General features: G+C 40.0%; 1 protein-coding gene across 1 annotated transcript in view; it reads right to left on the bottom strand.

The window, feature by feature from the left end:
- Positions 1-7,036: 7,036 nt before the first annotated feature.
- The window catches only part of f13a1b (coagulation factor XIII, A1 polypeptide b), a 35,006-nt gene continuing 18,805 nt past the window's right edge, over positions 7,037-23,237 (bottom strand). The window contains exons 9-15 of the mRNA XM_067411382.1: positions 22,868-22,971; positions 22,706-22,794; positions 22,471-22,624; positions 22,120-22,395; positions 16,211-16,371; positions 9,467-9,603; positions 7,037-9,348 (exon numbers count right to left, since the gene is read on the bottom strand). Of these exons, the coding sequence (XP_067267483.1) occupies positions 9,207-9,348; positions 9,467-9,603; positions 16,211-16,371; positions 22,120-22,395; positions 22,471-22,624; positions 22,706-22,794; positions 22,868-22,971 (1,063 nt within the window). The 3' untranslated portion in view covers positions 7,037-9,206. The remainder of the gene's footprint in view (positions 9,349-9,466; positions 9,604-16,210; positions 16,372-22,119; positions 22,396-22,470; positions 22,625-22,705; positions 22,795-22,867; positions 22,972-23,237) is intronic.

Raw genomic sequence — 23,237 nt, 5'->3', positions numbered from 1 at the left:
TTCTTCTTAAGATAAATTTGTGGACTAATGGTGTACAGAGCGCCCTCTAGCTGCAAGTATGAATTGAAAACACAGTATCCAGCGTTCATAGTAATGACAATAAATATTGAATAAATATTACTCCTCTCTATAGAAAACTGACAAACATATGAGAATCCATCAATATTTCTCCAAATGTGCATGCTTTTAAGATAAAAGCCTATATGAAATGCCATAGAGGTAACATAATTGTTCAGACACTTGGCATCACAGAAATACATTATGTTTTAAAGAATATAACAGAATACCATTATTTTAAATTGTAATAATATTTCACAGTATTGCTGTTTTTCTGTATGTTTGATATACACCATATGATGAGCTTGAGATATGATCACTGACTAATGAATAATGAATAATGAGCTCTTTCAGTCAGGTAGGCTATGAAAAAACCCTTTTTCATAACCTACCTGACTGAAAGAGCTCATTAATCATTATTCATTAGTCATTTCAGGTCATTATTATGTGATTCTTTTGTCTTCTCAGATGAGAATCACCCCTTATTCATGATGATTCACGCCTCCATGCATACTGTGCTTCTTGACAAAAATTGTCTTACAAAATTTAAATCTCTCTATTGTTTTACATGAATGAGTAGGCAGCATAATTTTTACATCATTCTGAAGCAAAAACTCTAGTCTACAACCTACAATACCCAGAAGTCTTGTGAACACATATTATTCACATATTAATATTATTTTTTGTCCTTATTTCAGTGACTTAAGTTTTTTGTTTTTTCAATAACCACGCATAAACATTATTCCTTCAAAAATACAAACATGTACATACAGGTGCTGGTCATATAATTAGAATATCGTGAACTTTTTTTTTTTTTTTTTTGTAAATTATTTAAAAAAATTAAACTTTCATTTATACTAGATTCCCTACATGTAAAGTAAAACATTTCAAAAGTTTTTTTTTTTTTTTTTTTTCAATTTGTTGATTAGAGCGTACAGCTAATGAAAGTCCAAAATCCAGTATCTCAAAATATTAGAATATTTACATTTGAGTTTTATTAAATGACCATCCCTACAGTATAAATTCCGGGTATCTCTTGTTCTTTGAAACCACACTAATGGGGAAGACTGCTGACTTGGCAATGGTCCAGGAGACAATCATTGACACCCTTCACAAAGAGAGTAAGTCACAGATGGTCATTACTGAATGTGGTGGCTGTTTACAGAGTGATGTATAAAAGCATATTAAATGCAAAGTTGACTAGAAGGAAGAAATTGGGTAGGCAAAGGTGCACAAGCAACAGGGATGACCACAAGCTTGAGAATACTAGGGATGTCCAGATCCGATCATGTGATCGGAAATCGGGCCCGATCACGTGGTTTCAGACTCGATCGGAATCGGACGTTACCTCCCGATCAGGACTCGGATAGATATATATATATATATATATATATATATATATATATATATATATATATATATATATATATTAGGGGTGCAACGGTTCTCGGTAAAAAAAATCTAACCATACCGTATGGTTTGTTTAAAATAGCAACATAGAAAACAGACAGACAGAGTTCAAATAATGTACGTTTCAGTCGATGGATGCGCAAAACGTTACAACAACGATAATCAAAAAGCGTGGACAAAACAGTCACTCTTTGTAAACTGTTAACTGCGAGTGCCGTCTGCTCTCATGTCCAGTCATTTACGCCGTCATCACCCGGGTGTTGATACAGGTGAGACCTGAACAGCACATGTTGCTGTCTGTGTTTAAACTAACCTTCAAGAACAAGACGCGAAAGAGAACTTGCACGCGCTGTGAGAAGATTTGTGTGCGCTCATCCCTCTATGGCTCATCCGAAGCGCGCACACGCTTATTCCAGTCAGCGCGCAAATACTGAGTTCTCTTTCACGTCTTGCGCTTCAGCGGACAAATTCATACAAAAATTATTTAAAAATGCCCGTCTTAGCGAGTATCCTAGCAAACATAGTCGGTTATGTCTTAAGTGAACGTATATTAGTCGAGAAAGACAGCGCATGTGGAACAGTATAGGTATGTACTGGATTGTGCATGTCTTAAAGGGAGAAAAACTATTTCTGCTGCCTGTTTTTAATGTTAAATAAAACAACAAATAACAAAGAAACCACTTACTGCTCTTGACTGAATAGTTTTTGTAACTTCAATAATGATTAATCTTTATTTATTTTATAAAGTAAAGATAATATGCAGTGATATTTTATATTTGATTACTTTATCCATTTTCTGTACGTGAAAACGACTGTTAGATACCTGAAAAACCTTTTTTATTCTTTTTCATGTAGTATATCGAAGTATCGGATCGGGACTCGGTATCGGTAGATACTCAAAATCAAATGACTCGGACTCGAGGGCAAAAAAACGTGATCGGGACATCCCTAGAGAATACGGTCAAGTAAAGCTGATTCAGACACTTGGGAGAGCTTCACAATGAGTCAAATGAAGCCGGAGTCAGCGCATCAAGAGTCACCACACTCAGACATCTTCAGGAAAAGCCCCTTCTGAAACAGAAACAACATCAGAAGCATCTTACCTGGGCTAAGGAGAAAAAGAACTGGACAGTGAACATTGGTCGAAAGTCCTCTTTTCAGATAAAAGTAAATTTTGCATTTCATGTTGAAATCATGGTCCCAGAGTCTGAAGGAAGACTGGAGAGGCACAGAATCCAAGCTGCTTGAAGTCTAGTGGGAAGTTTCTGAAGTTAGTAATGATTTGGGGGGCCGTGACATCTGCTGGTGTTGGTCCATTGTGTTTTATCAAGTGCAAAGTCAATGCAGCCATCTTCCAGGAGATTGTGGAGCACTTTATGCTTCCATCTGCTGACAAGCTTTATGGAGATGCTGATTTCCAACATGCCTGATCCCTGAATCTATGGGATATTTTCAAGAGAAAGATGAGAAACAGTCGATCCAACAATATACAGATGATCTGAAAGCTCAATAGTGCCTGAGCAGTGCCACAGGCTGATCACTTCCAAGCCACACTTCACTGATGCTGTAATTTGTGCTAGGAGCAAGTCATTTGCTGTAATATGTGCTTCTGACCAAGTATTGAGTGTACAAATGAACATACTTTAAAGAACTTGAACTTTTCTGTTTTGAAAATCCATTTTTTGATTGATCTTAGGAAATATTCTAATATTTTGAGATACTGGATTTTGGACTTTCATGAGCGGTACGCTCTAATCATCAAAATGTAAAAAATAAATAAATAAATAAAAAAAAAAAAAAAAAAAAAAAATTTTGAAATGTTTTACTTTACATGTAGGGAATCTAGAATATATGAAAGTTTCATTTTTAAAAAGAATTTACAATAAAAAAATGAACTTTTTCACGATATTCTAATTATATGACCAGCACCTGTACACATTTCTCACATATTATTGTAGCCTAGTTTGTGCTGAATACAGTGTAATGACGATTTTTACATTAATATGTCTATGAACAACTGAAAAAAGCACAAATGTCAGGGCTTGTCCAAACTTCTCCAGGGCCCCGAAAATCCTCAGACCCCAGAGGGTTAAATCGCCCCTTTGCCTCTGGGTCTTCAGCTGCCACATAACAGCATGTTTGAAACATTGTTTTATAAATACAAAATTTTACCACTTCTGAGATTCATCATGTGAAAAACTTTTTGTTTTGCTTTTGTTGTTGTTGTTGTTTTTAACATTTTTAATGTTGTTTGTGGGGGGGGAAACACTCTTCAAATGTATATATGAAAAGAGTTTTACTAAAACAACCCTTGACTGCATTGTTTAACCTCAAAACCTTGTTTCACATTTTTAAATTTAAAGCATAATGTTTTACATGGTTTTCAGAGACCTTTTCTGATAAAATTTTACTGTGTCTGAATACTACGTTTTATTTTTTTTAATTTAATTTTTCTGCATCACTTTAAAGTTGTATGTGAAAGTGTTACATGAGTAACACTTTACAATACGGTTCATTAGTTAACATTAGTAAACTACATTAGTTAACATGAACTAATAATGAACTGCACTTATACAGCATTTATTAATCTTTGTTAATGTTAATTTCAACATTTACTAATACATTATTAAAAGCTTGTTAACATTAGTTAATGCACTGTGAACTAACATGAACAAAGAATGAACAACTGTATGCTCATTAACTAACACTTACGAAGATTAGTAAATACAGTAACAAATTTATTGCTCATTGTTAGTTCATGTTAGTTAATCCATTAACTAATGTTTAACAAATGAACCGTATTGTAAAGTGTCACCGTTACATGTGTGTGAAAAACTGTTTGCCTCCCACGTTTCATGTTTTTAAAGTTTTAAGCACATAGTTTTAAACAAAATTATCAAACAAAATTAAACAAAACATATATAAATTCCCCCCAGTGGGGGAGGTGGATGATGCTATCAAAGAGTGAATAAATCAATAAGTTAATGAACAAAAAATTTTTTAAAACTTTATGTATAAACATTATTTTGTTTAATTATTTTACTACCATTTAAATATATACCTCTGCACACGTCTATCCTCTGGTGTTGGGGGGCATGTTAGGTGGGTGGATACTGGGTGTGGCTTCACACGCCGATCTATTCTCATTCTACTTTTATCGCTGGTGAGTGAAGATGTATTGCATGGAGCAGTGTAATTTTAAAGAGTTATTTTTGCTAAAAAACTAAACAAAACTTTAGCAGCAAATTGCAGTGTTAAAATGTTTTGCTTGAAACTATTCATCTTTTTAAAAATGTTTTAAATTTGTTTTAAATGTTTGAACATTTACTTTTTGGTTTTTAACATTTTTAATGCAATTGAAATGCTTTCTCTAACTTGTTTTTACTTTTTCTGGTAACCTCTTTAAAATATCTTTTAAGCCTTTGTGTTTTAAATGGTACACTTTATTTTTGTCTTAAAAAAAAAAAAAAATACAAATGTGGAAACAAAACTTTCTTTAATAAAAACACCCCTTGACTCCCTAATGTTTGTCACTGTCACCCAATACATTGTTTCACATTTTAAAATTTTAAAGCGTAATGTTTTACATGTTTTTTTATAAACACATTTCGACAAACAGAGGAGAGAGGATGTCTTTCATGGAAGAGTTATTTTTGTTAAAAAACTATTTTTAATATTAGTAAATTGTAGTGTTAGAAATGTTTTGCTTGAAAACCCATCTGTCTTTTAACATTGTATTGTTTGATATACTTAATGCTAATGCACTTGTTTGATACTTTTTGTTAAAATCTTGTGTTTAATTATTTAACTTCCATTTAAATATACACATCTGTACGAGTCTATCTTTCGGTGTTGAGGGGCATGTTAGGGGGCGGCTGACGTCACTGTTGGGGGTGGGGGGTGGGTGGCATGTTGGGGTGGAGACTTGGGAGCGGTTTCACAGGCCGTTCTGACTTCATTCTGCATTTGACAGCAAGGAGAGAGGATGTCTGTAAGAAATGTTTTTTGCTAAAACAAAAATTTAACAGAAAATTGCAGTGTTAGAAATGTTTTGCTTGAAAACCCATTTGTCTTTTAATAACTATTGCTTGATATAACTTAATACTAAAGCAGTTGTTTTATACTTTTCAGAAAATCCTATGTGAAAGATATCATCCAACTTGTTTTACATTTTTCTGATAACATTTAATATGTCTTTGTGTTTTAATTGTACAATTCATTAATGTCTTTTAAAAACATTCAAATATGTGAAAAACAAAACTTTCTTTAATAAAAAAGCATTGTTTTTGAATACCTTTTGATCGTTTTTAAACATTTTCACTTCAATAACACACAAAGTCCAAAACACAGTCTTAATTCCTTAGTGGGGGTAGTTGGGGTATTGAGGGGAGGATAAAAACAGGAGAGGAGACACAGGTTTCTGTGAAGAAGTCATTCAATTAAATTCAGAGCTTTGCTTCCCCTAAAGCGGATAAGAAACTAGTCGACAAACTCTGCAGCGTCCTAGCATCTGGCAGCTTTGCGCTACAACAGTGGGCTAGTAATGACCTTTCAGTTATCAGCCATCTGCCAGACGATATTCAAACTCAGAACAGTATCCTCTGTCTCTGTGAAGGTCACCAAGATGCCCAGGAATGCACTCTTGTCTCTTCAATGGAACTGCCAGTCAGACACCCTCTCCTACAAACAACGCAAACCTGACTGTCAAGTGCCCACAATGAGAAGCGTCTACCAGATCCTTGCTAGCCAATATGATCCCCTTGACTATATTGTACCATTCACCACTCGAGCTAAGGTAATATTACAAAAGTTTTGGGACAAAAGGAGGGAGTGGGATGACCCACAGCTACCAGAGGACCTACTAGCCACTTGGAAACGCTGGGAGAGCGAACACACCACTTTGCCCAGGTGTTTTTGCAGCAATGATCTAGACTGCTCTACTAGTATTAGGCAGCTTCACATCTTTTGTGATGCCACAGAGAAGGTCTAAGGCTCTGTGACTTAAGAACAGAGAGCCCTCAAGGTAAAGTAGAGGTGGCCTTTGTAACAGCTAGATCCCATGTCGCCCCCAAAAAACAACAGAGCATTCCTCGTCATGAGCTGTGTGCAGCACTCACAGGGGCACAGCTGGCTAAAGCCCTGAAAGCTGAGCTAACTTTACCAATCAGTAGCATCACTCTGTGGTCTGACTCCACTACAACACTGACCTGGCTTTTATCAGATTTTTGCTGCTTTAAGATTTTTTTTTTGTGTGGGGACCAGAGTAACAGAGAACCAGGACTTAACTGAATCTGATACTTGGCGCTATGGAAAGCCGAGCAACAACCTAGTGGATGCCATTACAAGAGGAAAGTCTTTGAATCTCACCAAAGACAGTCAATGGTACCAAGGTCCAGCTTTCCTCAAGCAGACACCAACCAGCTGGCCAAAGATGCCACCATTAGCCCACATAACCCAAGACAGTGAGCTGAAAAGGTCATCCTTCTGTGGACTGGCAACATCTGCTTTGTCATTACCAGATCCTCATTATTTCATTAATTTCATCCTCATTTCAATTTTTTATTATAGTTATTACAGTTAAAATGTAGTCAGAATTTTGTCAGAATAATGATTTGAGATGAGAAAGTCCAAAAGTCATTAGTTAGTTTTATATATTAATACCAATGTAGCACAGAATTACAGATAATTATGACTTGTGTTTTTGTTGTCTGACTGTACATAAACCCCAGTGCATTTCCGTCTTTTTTTCCTTTGTTCTTTTCAGTCATGTAACACAATTCATAAACCTAATGCAGTGATTTTTACTGCAAACTATACTGTATTGTTATGCCAAATAACATGAGACACCTATTTATTATAATTTTTGCCCATTCATTGTTTTATTTATATTTCAATATCCAGGAATATATAGCCTACTTATGCACAGTGCAACAACTCACTTGTTCATGTATAAATGTGATTGCACACAGGCAGTTTAATCAAACAAATGACCAATCTAATTTGTGTTTGCACTGCAGTTCTTGCAAATATTTGCTTGTCTCTCCGATTTTTTTTTTTTTAACTGTAACGATAACGCTTTACAATAAGGTTAGTTTTAAACATTGGTTAACTACATTAGTTAAAATGAACTAACAATGAACTGCACTTTTACAGCATTTATTAAACTGTTAATGTTAATTTCAACATTTACTAATACATTATTAAAATCAAAAGTTGTATTTAACATTAGTTAATGCACTGTGAACTAAAATGTACAAACAATGAACAGTTGGATTTTTATTAACCAATACTAAAAAAGATTAACAATTACTAACAAATGTATTGCTCATTGTTAGTTCATATTAGTTAATACATTAATGTCAACAAATGAAACCTTATTGTGTTACCACTATAACTTTATTCTTACTTTGTGAAACCTGTTCAAGTAAAGTGCATGTTAATATTGGGGAGTGCATGTCTTTACATGAATTTATTTACTTTTTTGTGTTGTCCCATAAATTCTTCTTGTAGGATTCTGCACAGTCTTTATAAAGACATTCTGACGGAAACTTTTGAGCAGTGATATGCACAGTACAAAATCACAACACACTGTAAGCAGGGGTAAGTCAAATGCACAAACCTAAAGTAAAGCTTTTTCTGATCTAAAAAAAAGCATTTGACCAGCCAGTAAAACATACCCCTGTTGAAAAAAAACAGCATATGCTGGTTAGGTATGTTTTGCAGCATGGAAGCTGGTTTGAGCAGTTTTATGCTGGTCCTTAGCTGGTTTAAGCTGGTCAAGTGCTGGATTAAAATACTTACAGCCACCAATAATATAGCTAGATGTAGTGGGCGGGGCTTGAGCTACATAAAACCTTTACGAATCTAGATTTGAATCAAGCACAGTTTATTTCTGTCCAAATCATGGCCAAATGAAATCAATTTTCAGGAAATGGATCACAAAACATTTCATCATCTTTTGATAGAACTGAAACTGAAACAAAAAATGTTGCTAGGGTGCACAAAACCTGTGTTTGATTTCAATTGAATTAGAAATAAAACAACTCATCTTCTCTTCAAATTAGTCTTTTTTCCACAAGAAATGTTATGGAGTGACTTTTGCTTGTCTTCTCTACTTTTCTTCTAAGTTGTTTGTACTTATTTCCACCCATGCATTTTATATTCAAGAAAAAAAAAGGTCCCACTTTATATTAAGTGGCCTTAACTACCATGTACTTACATCAAAAAATAAGTACAGTGTACTTGTTGGGTTCATATTGAATTTCAAAACACTTTTGCTGCTATTGAGGTGGGATACGGGTAAGGTTAGGGAAAGCTTTGGTGGTATGGGTAGGTTTAAGGGTAGGGGTAAGGTGTAAGGGATGGGTCAACAGTGTAATTATAAATGTACTTACAGAAATTAATTACAGATGTAATTTCATGCAGGTGTTTTTAAAATATAAGTACAATGTAAAAACATGTATGTACACAATAAGTGCATTGTATCAAATTATTAATTTAAATGTAAGTACATAGTAGTTAAGGTCACTTAATATAAAGTGGGACCAAAAAAAAACAACAACATTTTGTTGATTGTTTATTATCTATGTGTAATAACTATTTTTGACTAAACATAATATAATGTACTGATAACATGCTTCAGTATGTTTATAGATTAAATGCTATGCTGGAGTTTACATGATATTTCTCTTTGGTCAAAGACTACAGATCAGCTTTCTCAGCTTCATTCTTTGTGGTGTTCATGGTTGGATGGTGAGCTCAGTCTCTCCATACACCTGTCTGAGAGCAGCGCAGTCTAGACTGGCCATCAGCTTAGTAGAGCCGGCCCGGCGGGGACTAAATGTCTCCGTCCACGTTATAGAGGTGCCTGGAGCAATCAGACTGAAAAACACATCCCACACACACATCACAATGACATAAAACATGCAGTACAGATCTTTTTTTTCTTTTTCTTTCTTTCTTTTTTTTTTTTATTTGATGTAATGGTGTCAGTGTTCACCTGTACTGCTTGTATTTTAAGGCCATGATTCCAGGACCCTCCATACGCAGATCCACATTCTCCAGATTGAACTTAAACGAGTTGGTAAACTCAACAGACACATACATTTCCTCGCTCACTCTTGGAGAACCGGTCACCTACAGAGAAACATTGTAAAGAGTCAAGAGAGAAAAAAGAAGAGAGACATGAATGAGTCTCTAATCTACCAGTAGAGGGCAGCAGATTAATTTACATTCAGTTATCAAAAGCAACTTTCAAAGTCCATTCAAACATTTTTTTTTTTTTTTTTTTTTCAGTTTATGTGTTCCCTATGTGAAACTTAAAATCTCAGTAGTACCTCAAGTGTGTTTTAGGCATAGACTGTAAAAAAATATGGACATAGCGTCCGTGACATCACCCATAGAGTTCTGAACAGCAGTTTTGAAGCGAAAATGAGGACTCGGCCATCTTAGCTGCGCGTCACCGCACGTCACTCCCGGATAACTGAAAATGGGTAAAGAGGCGGGGAGGTGGTTTGAGCTGATGTGATTGGTTGCTGAAACCACGCCCGCCTAGCTCGACGTGACCACGTTAGCAAGCAAAGGAGCTATCTATCTAGATACTATCTAAATTATTAATAAAGATAAGTTTTAACATCAGAAAGTTATAAAGGTTTACTGTCAATTTACGGTGTTTTTTTAAGATATAGATGCTCCAATACCAGTAATTTGTGTTGGGTGTGCAAATAACAACATGGAACATCTAATGGGACTTCATACCTTTATAATAGAGATCGCGAGATGAATCCAATCTGTGGCACTTGGGTAAAATATAAATGTCCATTGCAAAAAAAAAAAAAAAAAAAAACATTTCACATTTCTTCTGAATGATCTGCTCTCTGTCATCGTTCTTCAAGGATGCAATCTGAGCAGCGATCGTATCTAACAAACAAATGAGCCTGTGTCCAAAGTATATTTTTTTTCAAAATAGTGCAGCAGTTTTAGTTATAATATCCAAGCAGTGCTGTCAGAGTTGTATATCCTCCTGGTTTTGTCATTGTAGTAACATTAAATCTCGCAATCAAAACTTTCAGCCAATGCCACGATCCAACAACGTGTGTTCTGTCTCTTCCGCATGCATGCACACAGACACACATCAGTCTCGAATATTATGCAGCAAGCCATATTTTATAATTGTATAAAATAATCGAGAAAAAAAGCACAAAAACGGCTGAGATGCCAAATTCAGCGGCAGCTGAGGTAAAGTGACAGCTCACAGACAGCAGCGCACTCTACCTGTCACTCAAGTGACCACGCCCTTAATTATGCAGAACTTTTAAGGCTTAATATAATTTAAACGGATAAGTTATAAAAAAATTCACCCCCCTCAGAGTTGTCATGAAGGGCAAAAATAGCAGTATAGACCAAAACCACAATTTGTACCAACTTGTAAACATGTTTTTTTTCTGCTTGTCACGGTTCGCAGGTCTGTGGATTCCGTTCTGTTGTTATTGTGTGTGTGTGTGTGTGTGTGTGTGTGTGTGTGTGTGTGTGGTTGTGTGTGTCTTGACTGTCACGTGTGGTTGCTGGGCAACTCACGAGCGCTGATCGGTGATCAGCGGCAGCTGTTGCTTGTCAGCACTGCTATTTAATGTCTCTGTGTTTGTTCGTTCATTGTCGGATTGTTCTGTGTGCTCATGCTGTGTTCCTTTCAGTTCTGCCTTTCGTTTCCTGGGTTCCTGCCGCTGTTCTGAGTGGATGTTTATCTCGTCTGGAGTTTCGCCGCTGTTCAGAGTGGATGTTTATCTCGTCTGGAGTTTCGCCGCTGTTCAGAGTGGATGTTTATCTCGTCTGGTGTTCCAGCCTCTGTTCTGAGTGGATGTTTATCTGTCTGGTGATCAGCGCTGGATTGCGTTTGACGATCAGCCCATTGTAGTCCCTGTGCCGCCAAAGAACCAGCTGTACCACAGTCTTCCGACCACTCACGTTGTTCACTTTTTCTGGTGCATTTCCTTCCAGCCTTTCACAGAGGAGTTAAAAAGGGTGTTTGATCGATCCGTTTCGGGACGTGAAGCGGCTCGTAAACTGACGGAGTTGCAACAAGGTGATCGTTCAGTTACTGACTATTCCATTGATTTTCGCACCCTAGCGGCAGAGACAGGATGGAACGAGGAGGCACAGTGGGACCACTTCCTGCATGGGTTGGCTGACCGTGTCCAACGGGAGATCGTCGGGTTGGATTTACCCACAACTCTGGATGGACTGATCGAATTAGCCATTAGAGTGGATAGCCGTCTGCAACGTCGTAATCAACAAAGGCGTTCATGTTCCCTCCCGGAGCGGGAGTTCGCCGGCGACACGGTCAGCCCCGTTTTAGATCACGAACCCATGCAGGTGGGCAGAACCCGGCTGACCAGGGAGGAGAGAGAGCGTCGACGGACTAATGGATTGTGTCTCTACTGTGGAGCAAGTGGACATGTCGTTTCCAACTGTCCGGTAAAAGCCAGAGCCCGTCAGTAGACTTGAGGCTATTGACGGGTGGAGTTTCTTTTGAGAAATCCTCTTCAGCGACTCTCCTCCCGGTCAGACTACAATGGGCCAACGTTTTCCATAACTGCCAGGCCTTGGTGGACTCAGGAGCGGAGGGCAGTTTTATTGACGTTTCGCTGGCGGGTCAGCTGGGTATTCCGGTGGTTCCGTTACCTCAGCCTATCACCGTGCAAGCACTCAGTGGACAGGTTATGCCCTCACTCATCCAGAGCACCGTTTCCATAAGACTCATCACTTCGGGTAATCATACGGAGGAGATTAAACTGTTTTTAATCAGTTCCCCTCTGGCTCCTGTGGTGTTGGGTCATCCCTGGCTGTCACGTCACAACCCTCACATTGACTGGCAACTGAACACTGTTCGTGCGTGGAGCAGTTTTTGTCATGCGTGTTGTTTGTTGTCTGCCTTTTCGTCTGTGTTGTGTTCTGTGTTGCAGGAGGAATCCATGGACCTGTCTAACGTGCCCAAGGACTACCTGAACCTGAAGGAAGTGTTCAGTAAGTCTCGAGCTGCCTCTCTTCCTCCACATCGTCCCTATGACTGTGCCATAGACTTATTGCCAGGTACGTCTCCGCCTAAGGGCAGGTTATACTCGCTTTCCGTTCCGGAGAGGGAGGCCATGGAGAAATATATTTCTGATTCTTTAGCAGCCAAGATCATCCGCCCTTCCTCATCTCCGGCGGGCGCAGGGTTTTTCTTCGTGGGTAAGAAGGATGGTTCCCTGCGGCCTTGCATTGACTATCGGGGGTTGAATAACATCACGGCAAAGAATACGTATCTTTTGCCGCTGATGTCTTCAGCTTTCGAGCGGTTGCAGGGGGCTTCCTTTTTTACTAAGTTGGACCTCCGCAACGCCTATCATTTGGTTCGCATCAGGGAGGGGGATGAATGGAAGACCGCTTTTAATACCCCCAGGGGGCACTTTGAATACTTGGTTATGCCTTTTGGGCTTTCCAACGCTCCCGCGGTCTTCCAAGCACTCATCAATGACGTGCTGAGAGACATGGTTGATCAGTTCATTTATGTTTACCTGGATGACATATTGATTTTTTCTTCGTCTCTCCAGGAACACATTCAGCATGTCAGACGAGTGCTTCAGAGGCTGCTAGAGAATGGGCTTTTTGTCAAGGCGGAGAAATGCGTTTTTCATGCACAGTCAGTTCCGTTCTTGGGGTTCATCGTGTCGTCCGAGGGAGTGCGTATGGATCCCGACAAGATTCAGGCTGTGGTGGATTGGCCAACTCCAGACTCCCGTAAGGCCCTACAGAGGTTTCTGGGTTTTGCCAATTTTTACCGGCGTTTTATTCGCAATTACAGCCAGCTGGCCGCTCCTTTGACTGCCTTGACCTCCACCAAGCTGACGTTCAGGTGGTCTAGTGCAGCCGAGGCTGCATTTTCCAACCTAAAAAGCCGCTTTGTTTCGGCTCCCATTTTGGTGACCCCTGATCCCTCTCGTCAGTTTGTGGTGGAGGTCGACGCGTCAGAGGTTGGGGCTGGAGCGGTTCTCTCCCAGCGTTCTTCTGCGGACGGTAAGATGCACCCTTGCGGTTTTTTTTCCCATCGTTTGACTCCCACCGAACGCAACTACGATATTGGTAACAGAGAGCTGTTGGCAGTTAAGTTGGCCTTGGAACAGTGGCGTCATTGGTTAGAGGGGTCGGGGGTACCTTTTATCGTCTGGACCGATCACAAGAACCTAGAGTACATTAGATCTGCTAAACGCTTGAACTCTAGGCAGGCTCGGTGGGCTCTTTTTTTCGGTCGTTTTGATTTTTCCATCTCGTACCGCCCGGGCTCCAAAAACACCAAGCCCGATGCCTTGTCTCGTATTTTTGATCGTTCCGAACGTCCGTCTCCCGATTCCATCGTACCGGAGAGACTGGTCATCTCTGCGGTCATTTGGGAGATCGAATCGAAGGTCCGCAGTGCCTTACAAGGGGTAACGCCTCCGTCCGGTTGTCCACCGAGTCGTTTATTTGTGCCTGAGAACTTGCGGTCCGATGTTATCCGTTGGGGTCATTGTTCCAGGGTCGCTTGTCATCCAGGGGTCAATCGTACCGCTTATTTGGTTAAGCAACGATTCTGGTGGCCTTCGATGGCTCAAGATATTCGTGGTTTTGTTTTGGCCTGTTCAGTTTGCGCTGTTAGTCTTTCCTCGGGTTACCATCCTCAGAGCAACGGTCAAACTGAGAGGGCCAACCAAGATTTGGAACGAGTGTTGCGATGTTTGGTCTCTCAGAATCCTTCCTCCTGGAGCCAACAGCTCTCCTGGGTTGAGTACGCGCATAACTCGTTACCTGTATCGTCCACGGGCCTAACTCCGTTTGAAGGTAGTTTAGGATACCAGCCACCTCTTTTTCCGAGTTTGGAATCCGAAGTCGCGGTCCCCTCCGCTCACGCTTTTGTCCAGAGGTGTTCTCGCACTTGGAGGAAGGCTAGAACGGCTCTCCTCCAGGTGCGGGAGCGCACTAAGGCTCAGGCCGATCGCCACCGGTCTAAGCCTCCCGAATACGTCGTTGGTCAAAAGGTGTGGCTTTCTACCCAGAACATTCCTCTTCGCACCGTTTGTAATAAGCTTGCTCCTAAATTCATTGGCCCGTTTGCTGTCACTAAGATCCTTAGTCCAGTGGCAGTTCGCCTCAAACTTCCTCCGGCGTACAGGAGAATTCATCCGGTATTTCATGTGTCCAAAATTAAGCCTGTTTTTCGTTCACCATTTAATCCGCCTGCCCCGGTTCCCCCCCCCGCCACGTCTCGTAAATGGGGAACCTGTCTATTCGGTTAAACGTATTCTGGACTCAAGGCGGAGGGGACGCGGATTTCAATACTTGGTGGACTGGGAAGGTTACGGTCCGGAGGAGAGAAGTTGGGTGCCTGCGAGAGACATATTGGATCACTCTCTTATCGATATTCAATCGACAGGTAACGGTCCACGGGAACGCCAGGAGGCGTTCCTAGGGAGAGGGGTACTGTCACAGTTCGCAGGTCTGTGGATTCCATTCTGTTGTTATTGTGTGTGTGTGTGTGTGTGTGTGTGTGTGTGGTTGTGTGTGTCTTGACTGTCACGTGTGGTTGCTGGGCAACTCACGAGCGCTGATCGGTGATCAGCGGCAGCTGTTGCTTGTCAGCACTGCTATTTAATGTCTCTGTGTTTGTTCGTTCATTGTCGGATTGTTCTGTGTGCTCACGCTGTGTTCCTTTCAGTTCTGCCTTTCGTTTCCTGGGTTCCTGCCGCTGTTCTGAGTGGATGTTTATCTCGTCTGGAGTTTCGCCGCTGTTCAGAGTGGATGTTTATCTCGTCTGGAGTTTCGCCGCTGTTCAGAGTGGATGTTTATCTCGTCTGGTGTTCCAGCCTCTGTTCTGAGTGGATGTTTATCTGTCTGGTGATCAGCGCTGGATTGCGTTTGACGATCAGCCCATTGTAGTCCCTGTGCCGCCAAAGAACCAGCTGTACCACAGTCTTCCGACCACTCACGTTGTTCACTTTTTCTGGTGCATTTCCTTAATAAAGGAGTTTTGTCACTTGCAATTGAATCTCGAATTTTCAGTCCTGACACTGCTATAAACTTGGCCAATTTAACATGGGACTCTATGAGATTCTGCTCTCTTTTGGAGCCCGTCCCTAGCGGCCAGTCGATGAATCGCAGTTTAAGTTACTTCCGTATTGGCTTCACGAGAGAAAGGGGGAGGTTGCCGCTTGGTTTTAGGTCAAAGGGGTTTGTCTCCACCCAAAAAAACAAATTAAATTTAAATGTAATTAAAATTAATACCAGACCTAATATAGTTTAAAATGATTAAACTTATAATATTATCAAACTTATTACATTTATTTTGTTTTTATATTTAGATTTTATATTTAAGTTTAATAATACATTTAACATTATTAAACTGTATTAAGTCTGGTGTTCAATTTATTTGTTTAAACATTTTTTTTTTTTTTGTCCACTAAAACTCTTTATCCTAAAATATTTACTTGAAGTACCCCCTTTTTAAGTTAATATTTTAATAATAAACATCACATTCACTTTCAGAGTTCTGTAATGGAGATCAGTGGTCACATGACATGCATGTAAACAATTAAAAAAATAATAAAGTATTTAGTTTTCTTTTTATGAAAACGAAATACTTTTTTTTCAGTTCCCTCATCAATGCCAGTTTGTGATACCCTGGATCTAATGTAAAGGAGAGGTACAGTAATAGAGGTGTACAAAGTCTGACCTTCACAATGAGTTTGGGGTTGTGCATTGTGATGACTTTCATCGCTGTTATGATCTGTCGCGTCTCTTTAATCTTTCCTGTAGCGATGAAGTAGATGTTTCCCTGTTCCACCAGTTTGTGCATGTAGTCCTCACCGCGCACCAACACTTTCTCCTCCTTACCTATCGCCAGCAGGGGGAGCATTTAATGCACGAGTATTGATACAACAATATACTCTCTCGTGGGGCTGGGTTGACAATATAAATTTCTCGATTTTAATCAAATCTCATTATTATACTAATATATTTTCTAAAATCCCAAGAAATGACCTCAAAGTCTCGGCTTTTAAATTCTGTCAAGTGTAATTTGTATTACTAAATTTAGTGTTGTAGCGCCTCAGTTCAAACAATACAGAGAGTTTTGGGACAAAGTGATCTTTTCCTCTTTACTAGTACTAGCATGAAATAAACATGAACGAATCAGTCAAGTGTTCAACAACATGGGAACAATATATAAGGTAACGTTACATTTACCTCAGAAAAACCATCCAAATGTCATAAACTTGATAGTTCTCTCAGTGTTCAACCGTGGAAATGCAACTTGGGAACAATATAGCTACCAGGTAGGCCAACGTTAGATTTACCTCAGAAAAGCCGTTCAAAGTCCATAAACTCGATAGTTCACTCTAAAAAATGCTGAGTTAGAAACAACCCAAGCTGGGTTGAAAATGGACAAACCCAGCAACTGGGTAGTTTTAACCCAGCTAATGGGTTGTTTGCCCAACCTAGTGGGTAGTTTTATTTAACTCAAGTACTGTTTTAAATTTACTGTATTGTTTGCTTAAAATGAACCCAAAATGAATATTAATATGTTTAATAAATGAACATTTATTAATAAGTTTAATGAATAATAATTAAATAATAAACATTTATTAAATTGCTTATTAATAAATGTTCACCATTTGATTATTATTGCCACCTCTAGCAATTATGATTTTTCATTTCCAATCTTTTGGGTTCATTTTAAGACAGCATATAGCAATTTTCAAACAATAGTTGGGTTAAATAAAACTGCCCAGGATGTTGGGCAAACAATTAACCCAACCATTGGGTTTGTCAACTTGGGTTGAGTGTTAGCTAGAAAAAAGCACTAAAGAGAGAAGCATTTTGCTAAATATATGCACTATATTACTGTTACGTATCTGAAGTGTAACATTGTTTTGTGTAAGTGTTCTCTCTCTCTTTCTCGCTCTCCCTCTGTGCTCTGTTAATTGTATGTGAACAGGTGCAGCTGTGTGTGTGGGTGGAGTCGCGAATCGGTTGCTGGATAAAAATCTTGAGGGAAGACTGTTTGACGGGTTCCCTCTCCTGCTTCCTGTTGTAGAACCAGCGAGTGTGCGTGACGCGCTGCTGGACTAGCCTTTAAACTACATTCTGGTGTGAATGAAAGTATTGTTAGCGGTATAGGCTGGTAACTGTTCAACTGCCTTTTCCTTGACAAACCATTTGTTAGTGGAAGGCCCTTTTTGTTTGGTTATTCTTTTTCTCCTGTTTATTCTGTTAGTAGGGAGGTAAGTCTATGTTTTTCTTTAGTTATCTTTGTTCTAGGGAAGATATTTAAAAATAGGTAGCTCTTTATCTTTTGTTTGTTATTTTGGCCGACCCACGGACTTCAAGCCACTCTTTAAACCTGTTTAAGAAATAAACAATCTTCCTCTCTGACTTAACTGATGACTTTGTGGTGTTTGTGGGAGCAGGAGACGGGACTCCGGGCGGCACATGTCTAAATGTGTCGCTCTTTGTGTTACGGCTTCGTTTGTGTTTATGGAGTACGTAACATAATGGGGGCTCGTCATCAAAGTCTGTAACTTCCGTTACAAAGATTCAAAGACTTGGTGAGTAAAATTTTCATTCTTGTGTTCGAATTTTTATATAAGACATTTTAGGTGAGAGGGGAGTATTAGTAGGCTATTATGGAAGCGGAGGTAAAAGCTTTTGTTGAGGCTCCGACTGTTGAGCAATTACATCGCTTTAAAAAAAAAGAATTACTGCAAATTGCCAGGCATTTAAAAATATCTGTTTCGCCCACCGCAGTAAAGGCGGATATTAAAGCAGGAATTTTTTCCGAGCTGCTTTCCCTTGCTCTTTTGCCAGAGGAGTCTGTAATTACTCCTATGCACAAGTTTAATCCTGATGTGGCTGACACAAATTTGCTGACACAATTGATTTGTCTGATTCTTTTTTGTTACGTTTGGACCCCACAGAACTGTCTCTGTCAGTGGATGACCATGTATTAGAGATGGGTTCTGAGTTCTGACGTACCCACTAAAGGTAACCAAATAGTTAATATTGGGCGAAAACAGCTCAGTATTGCGCAAAAGTCTGATTCGACCCTGTCTCGCTGTATTGAAACTGCTGTGAAAACGAAAAATGACCTTGCTCGTGTAAGAATAGGTTATTATTGGGACGAAGATGTTTTGATGCGTAAATGGCTTCCGATGTCTGCAGACGGGACCGAGTTGGGCCCTGTTTGTCAAATTGTTTTGCCTACATGTTATCGTTCAGTAGTGCTTGAACTGGCTCATGATCACGTCATGGCAGGACATTTCGGAGTGAACAAAACTTTTCAGCGTGTTGTAAAGTACTTCTATTGGCCTGGCTTGAGATCGAGTGTAGCGAAATATTGCCGTTCTTGTCATGCATGCCAGATTGCGGGGAAGCCTAATCAAGTCATACGACCAGTGCCTTTGCATCCAATTCCCGTGGTAGGGGAACCTTTCGAACGTTTAATTCTAGATTGTGTAGGACCACTTCCGAAGTCTAAAGGTGGACACCAGTATATTCTTACGCTGATGTGCGCAGCCACACGATTTCCTGAGGCTGTTCCTCTGCGTAACTTAAAAGCAAAAACAATTGTTAAGGAACTCATCAAATTCTGCTCTCTTTTCGGTCTGCCACGAACAATTCAAACAGACTGCGGAACTAATTTTACGTCAAAACTGTTTAAACAGGTGTTGTCTAGAGATTCGGTATCACATCAGACGTCTAGCGCTTATCGACCTCAGACTCAGGGCGCTTTAGAACGGTTTCACCAAACTCTTAAAACATTGTTGCGTATTTACTGTGTGGAGGAAGGAAAAGATTGGGCTGATAGTTTGCCTTTATTACTTTTCGCTGTACGAGAGACCGTACAAGATTCTCTTGGCTTTAGTCCAGCACAATTGGTATTCGGACATTTAGTTCGTGGACCACTTAAACTTCTGAATGAACAGTTACTTATGAGCGAATCTACGTTTGTACCAGTTACTGAGTATGTTGACACACTCCGTAAACGGTTAACACGTGTTTGTGAACTGGCGAAACTGAATTTGGAAAGCTCGCAAGCAGTGATGAAAAAGTGTTACGATCGCAAAAGTGTTGCTCGTTCGTTCGAACCTGGAGAATCGGTGTTGGCCTTGTTAACAATGCCTGGTTCATCTCTCCAGACCCGATTTACTGGTCCTTATATTGTGGAAAGAAAAGTGAATGACACAAATTACATACTGAAAACGCCAGATCGTAGAAATAAAACGAGGCTTTGTCACGTGAACATGTTGAAGCCTTACCAAGAGGTCAAAGTGAAACGTCAGTTAAACCCGTGGTTACGGTGGTTTCTTCTGCTTCGCACATCGAAGTCGCAGATGAGATTGGGGAGAAGTTTTCTGTTGTGGGAGAAAGCTTAGAAAATTCTAACGTTCTTAAAAACATACATGTTTTCCTGGGTCATCTGCCAGACTGTCAAAGAGAGGATATTATCAAATTGATTGACAGTTTCCCTAGTATTTTCTCAGATGTTCCGTCTCGCACGAATGTGTTATTCCATGATATCGATGTTGGAGATGTTACTCCAATTAAACAACATCCTTACAGAGTTAATCCTCATAAACGTGATCTTATGAAAACAGAGGTGGAATACATGTTACGTAATGGATTAGCAGAACCCAGCCAGAGCGCTTGGAGCTCTCCCTGTCTTTTAGTACCAAAAGCTAACTTAACGTTCCGATTCTGTACAGATTTTCGGAAAGTTAATGCTGTGACTAAGCCTGAACGTTTCCCTCTACCAAGAATAGATGACCTCATTGATAGAGTCGGACCTGCCAAATTTGTTACAAAACTTGACCTACTCAAAGGTTATTGGCAAGTGCCCCTTACCGCTCGTGCTGTTGATATTTCAGCATTTGTTACTCCAGATTACTTTTGTCAATATTCCGTGATGGCGTTCGGGATGAGAAACGCACCCTCTACTTTCCAACGGCTGATGCAGCTGGTACTTAATGGGATATGAAAATGTGATGCATATCTTGACGATATTGTTGTGTATTCCTCTACGTGGAAAGAACATGTTGAAACACTACATGATGTATTCTCTCGTTTATCTGTTGCATCCTTAACAGTAAACTTAACGAAATGTGAATTTGCTCAAGCGTACGTCACCTACCTTGGCAAGCGTGTTGGGCAAGGTGAAGTCTGCCCACTGGATGCCAAAGTGATCGCTGTATCTGAGTTTCCAGTCCCCACAAATAAACGTGAGTTACGCCGCTTTTTAGGAATGACCAGTTATTATCGAGGGTTTTGTCGCAACTTTGCTACTCTTGTTGCGCCCTTGACTAATCTCCTCCGGCCTACTCAAAGTCTTGTGTGGTCTTCTGCATGTCAACAAGCTTTTTCAGGAGCCAAAGATCTCCTATGTAACGCACCAATTTTGTCAGCACCTAATTTCACACGCCCTTTCCAACTTGAAGTTGACGCAAGTTCTATTGGCGCTGGAGCTGTTCTTTTACAAACTTCAGAAATGGGAGTGAACAAGCCAGTGTGTTACTTTTCGAAAAAGTTCAGTCGCACCCAATGCAAGTATAGCACAATTGAAAAAGAGGCCTTAGCCTTGTTGATGGCGTTGAAACATTTTGAAGTTTACTTGGGTGGTTCTACGACCCCAATTAAAGTTTACACAGACCATAATCCTATGATTTTTCTTAACCGTATGTACAATACGAATCAGCGCTTAATGCGTTGGTCCCTTGCGCTTCAAGAATTTAACATCGAGATTGCTCATAAGCGTGGCACTGAGAACCTAATCGCTGATGCGTTGTCCAGAGCTCATAGTACTGAAAATATGGAGTAAGAGTTTTTAAGATTAAGGTCTTAATCTTTTGGGGTGGGGAAGAGTGTTACGTATCTGAAGTGTAACATTGTTTTGTGTAAGTGTTCTCTCTCTCTTTCTCGCCCTCCCTCTGTGCTCTGTTAATTGTATGTGAACAGGTGCAGCTGTGTGTGTGGGTGGAGTCACGAATCGGTTGCTGGATAAAAATCTTGAGGGAAGACTGTTTGACGGGTTCCCTCTCCTGCTTCCTGTTGTAGAACCAGCGAGTGTGCGTGACGCGCTGCTGGACTAGCCTTTAAACTACATTCTGGTGTGAATAAATGAATTGTTAGCGGTATAGGCTGGTAACTGTTCAACTGCCTTTTCCTTGACAAACCATTTGTTAGTGGAAGGCCCTTTTTGTTTGGTTATTCTTTTACTCCTGTTTATTCTGTTAGTAGGAAGGTAAGTCTATGTTTTTCTTTTGTTATCTTTGTTCTAGGGAAGATATTTAAAAATAGGTAGCTCTTTATCTTTTGTTTGTTATTTTGGCCGACCCACGGACTTCAAGCCACTCTTTAAACCTGTTTAAGAAAAATTTAAAAATTGTTAATGTACCAACTGACAGGATTCCCGGTATAGTTTACAGCATTAGTTGCTTTTTTTTTTCTTTGATATGTACTGTAAAACTGATGAATATCCAAATGAATCAATATCATGAATCAAAATGAGATCTGAATTGCAAACTTGTGAGTCAAAATTGAATCAAGAAATTTGTGCACCCAGCCCTACTCTCTCCTCCGTTTACTCACTCTGCTGTGGCTCCAGTTTGACTTTGGGTGTATTAAACACAACCTCAGCACTCGGGACTCCGGTATAATACACCACAGTCCCGGTGACGTACACGTCTGCAGTGCGCCGCTGGTCGCTGTGGTTGTTAAACTGCAGTGTCACGTTAAAGTTGTCCCCTACACGAACGTCCAGACTAAGCATCTCCATATCTACATCACCCTTAGAAAGAGAGGATTTCTCCCTCTGACAGCCGAACTCCTCTGCCTTCTCCAGCACAGTGCGCTCCTCTGGGGTCCCTGAGGAAATAAAGCTCTAAAATTGAAGTTGATCCTGGTTATCTGGCATTTATAACCAAGAGCAACATCTCTCACCTTCAGGAAACTTGTATTGATTGGTGATGTCTCGACGTCCATCGTGCAGCACGGCTTTGGTCAGCACCATGCGGCCCACGTGAGTTTGATTCACCTTCACTACGTCCAAAGTGCCATCTTTATGTCTACGATAAAAGACCACATCACTGTTCACCTGCAGGAACAGTAATACAGTGATTGCAGTGGTTCCCCAAGGGTTAAAAGCATAAAGACTCTTTCACATTGTTTGCATTACCTCAGCGAACACAAAAGGGGCATCAAATGGGTAGCAGATCTGGCCATTTTTAATGGCAGCTACTGATGCAGGTCCACACCTGAACATACCTGACAGAAGAACAACCTCAATAACATCACAGAACAGCAAACTGATACAGTGTTTTTTGTGTGTATGTCCTACCATCGCTTGTCTCCTGTGGCGTAGCATCCACAACCTGCCACCCTCCAAAGCCAGAAGGCAGATCGGGTCTCGCCATGTAGCACTCGTTCCAGCAATGATAATTCCTGCAGATGAAGATAAAGCAAATCATCCACTGCATAACAAGTGTCTTTGAGCAGCAGGGTCAGAGATTTACGTGGCCTTGGGGTCAAAATACCATCAAAATGAACAAAAAAATGCTCCTCAAATTCAGGTAAAAAAAGCCAGTGTACAAATTAAAGTGAAATTAAATTAGTGAAAAGTGTCAATTGCAGCATTACATTCAGATCTACTCACATTGCATCACAATGCAGGGCGTAATCATTATTACAATATCAATATTATGCAATTG

Source organism: Chanodichthys erythropterus, chromosome 15, assembly GCF_024489055.1.
Source record: "Chanodichthys erythropterus isolate Z2021 chromosome 15, ASM2448905v1, whole genome shotgun sequence".
Lineage (NCBI taxonomy): Eukaryota > Metazoa > Chordata > Actinopteri > Cypriniformes > Xenocyprididae > Chanodichthys > Chanodichthys erythropterus.
This window is presented reverse-complemented; position numbering and strand designations above follow the sequence as displayed.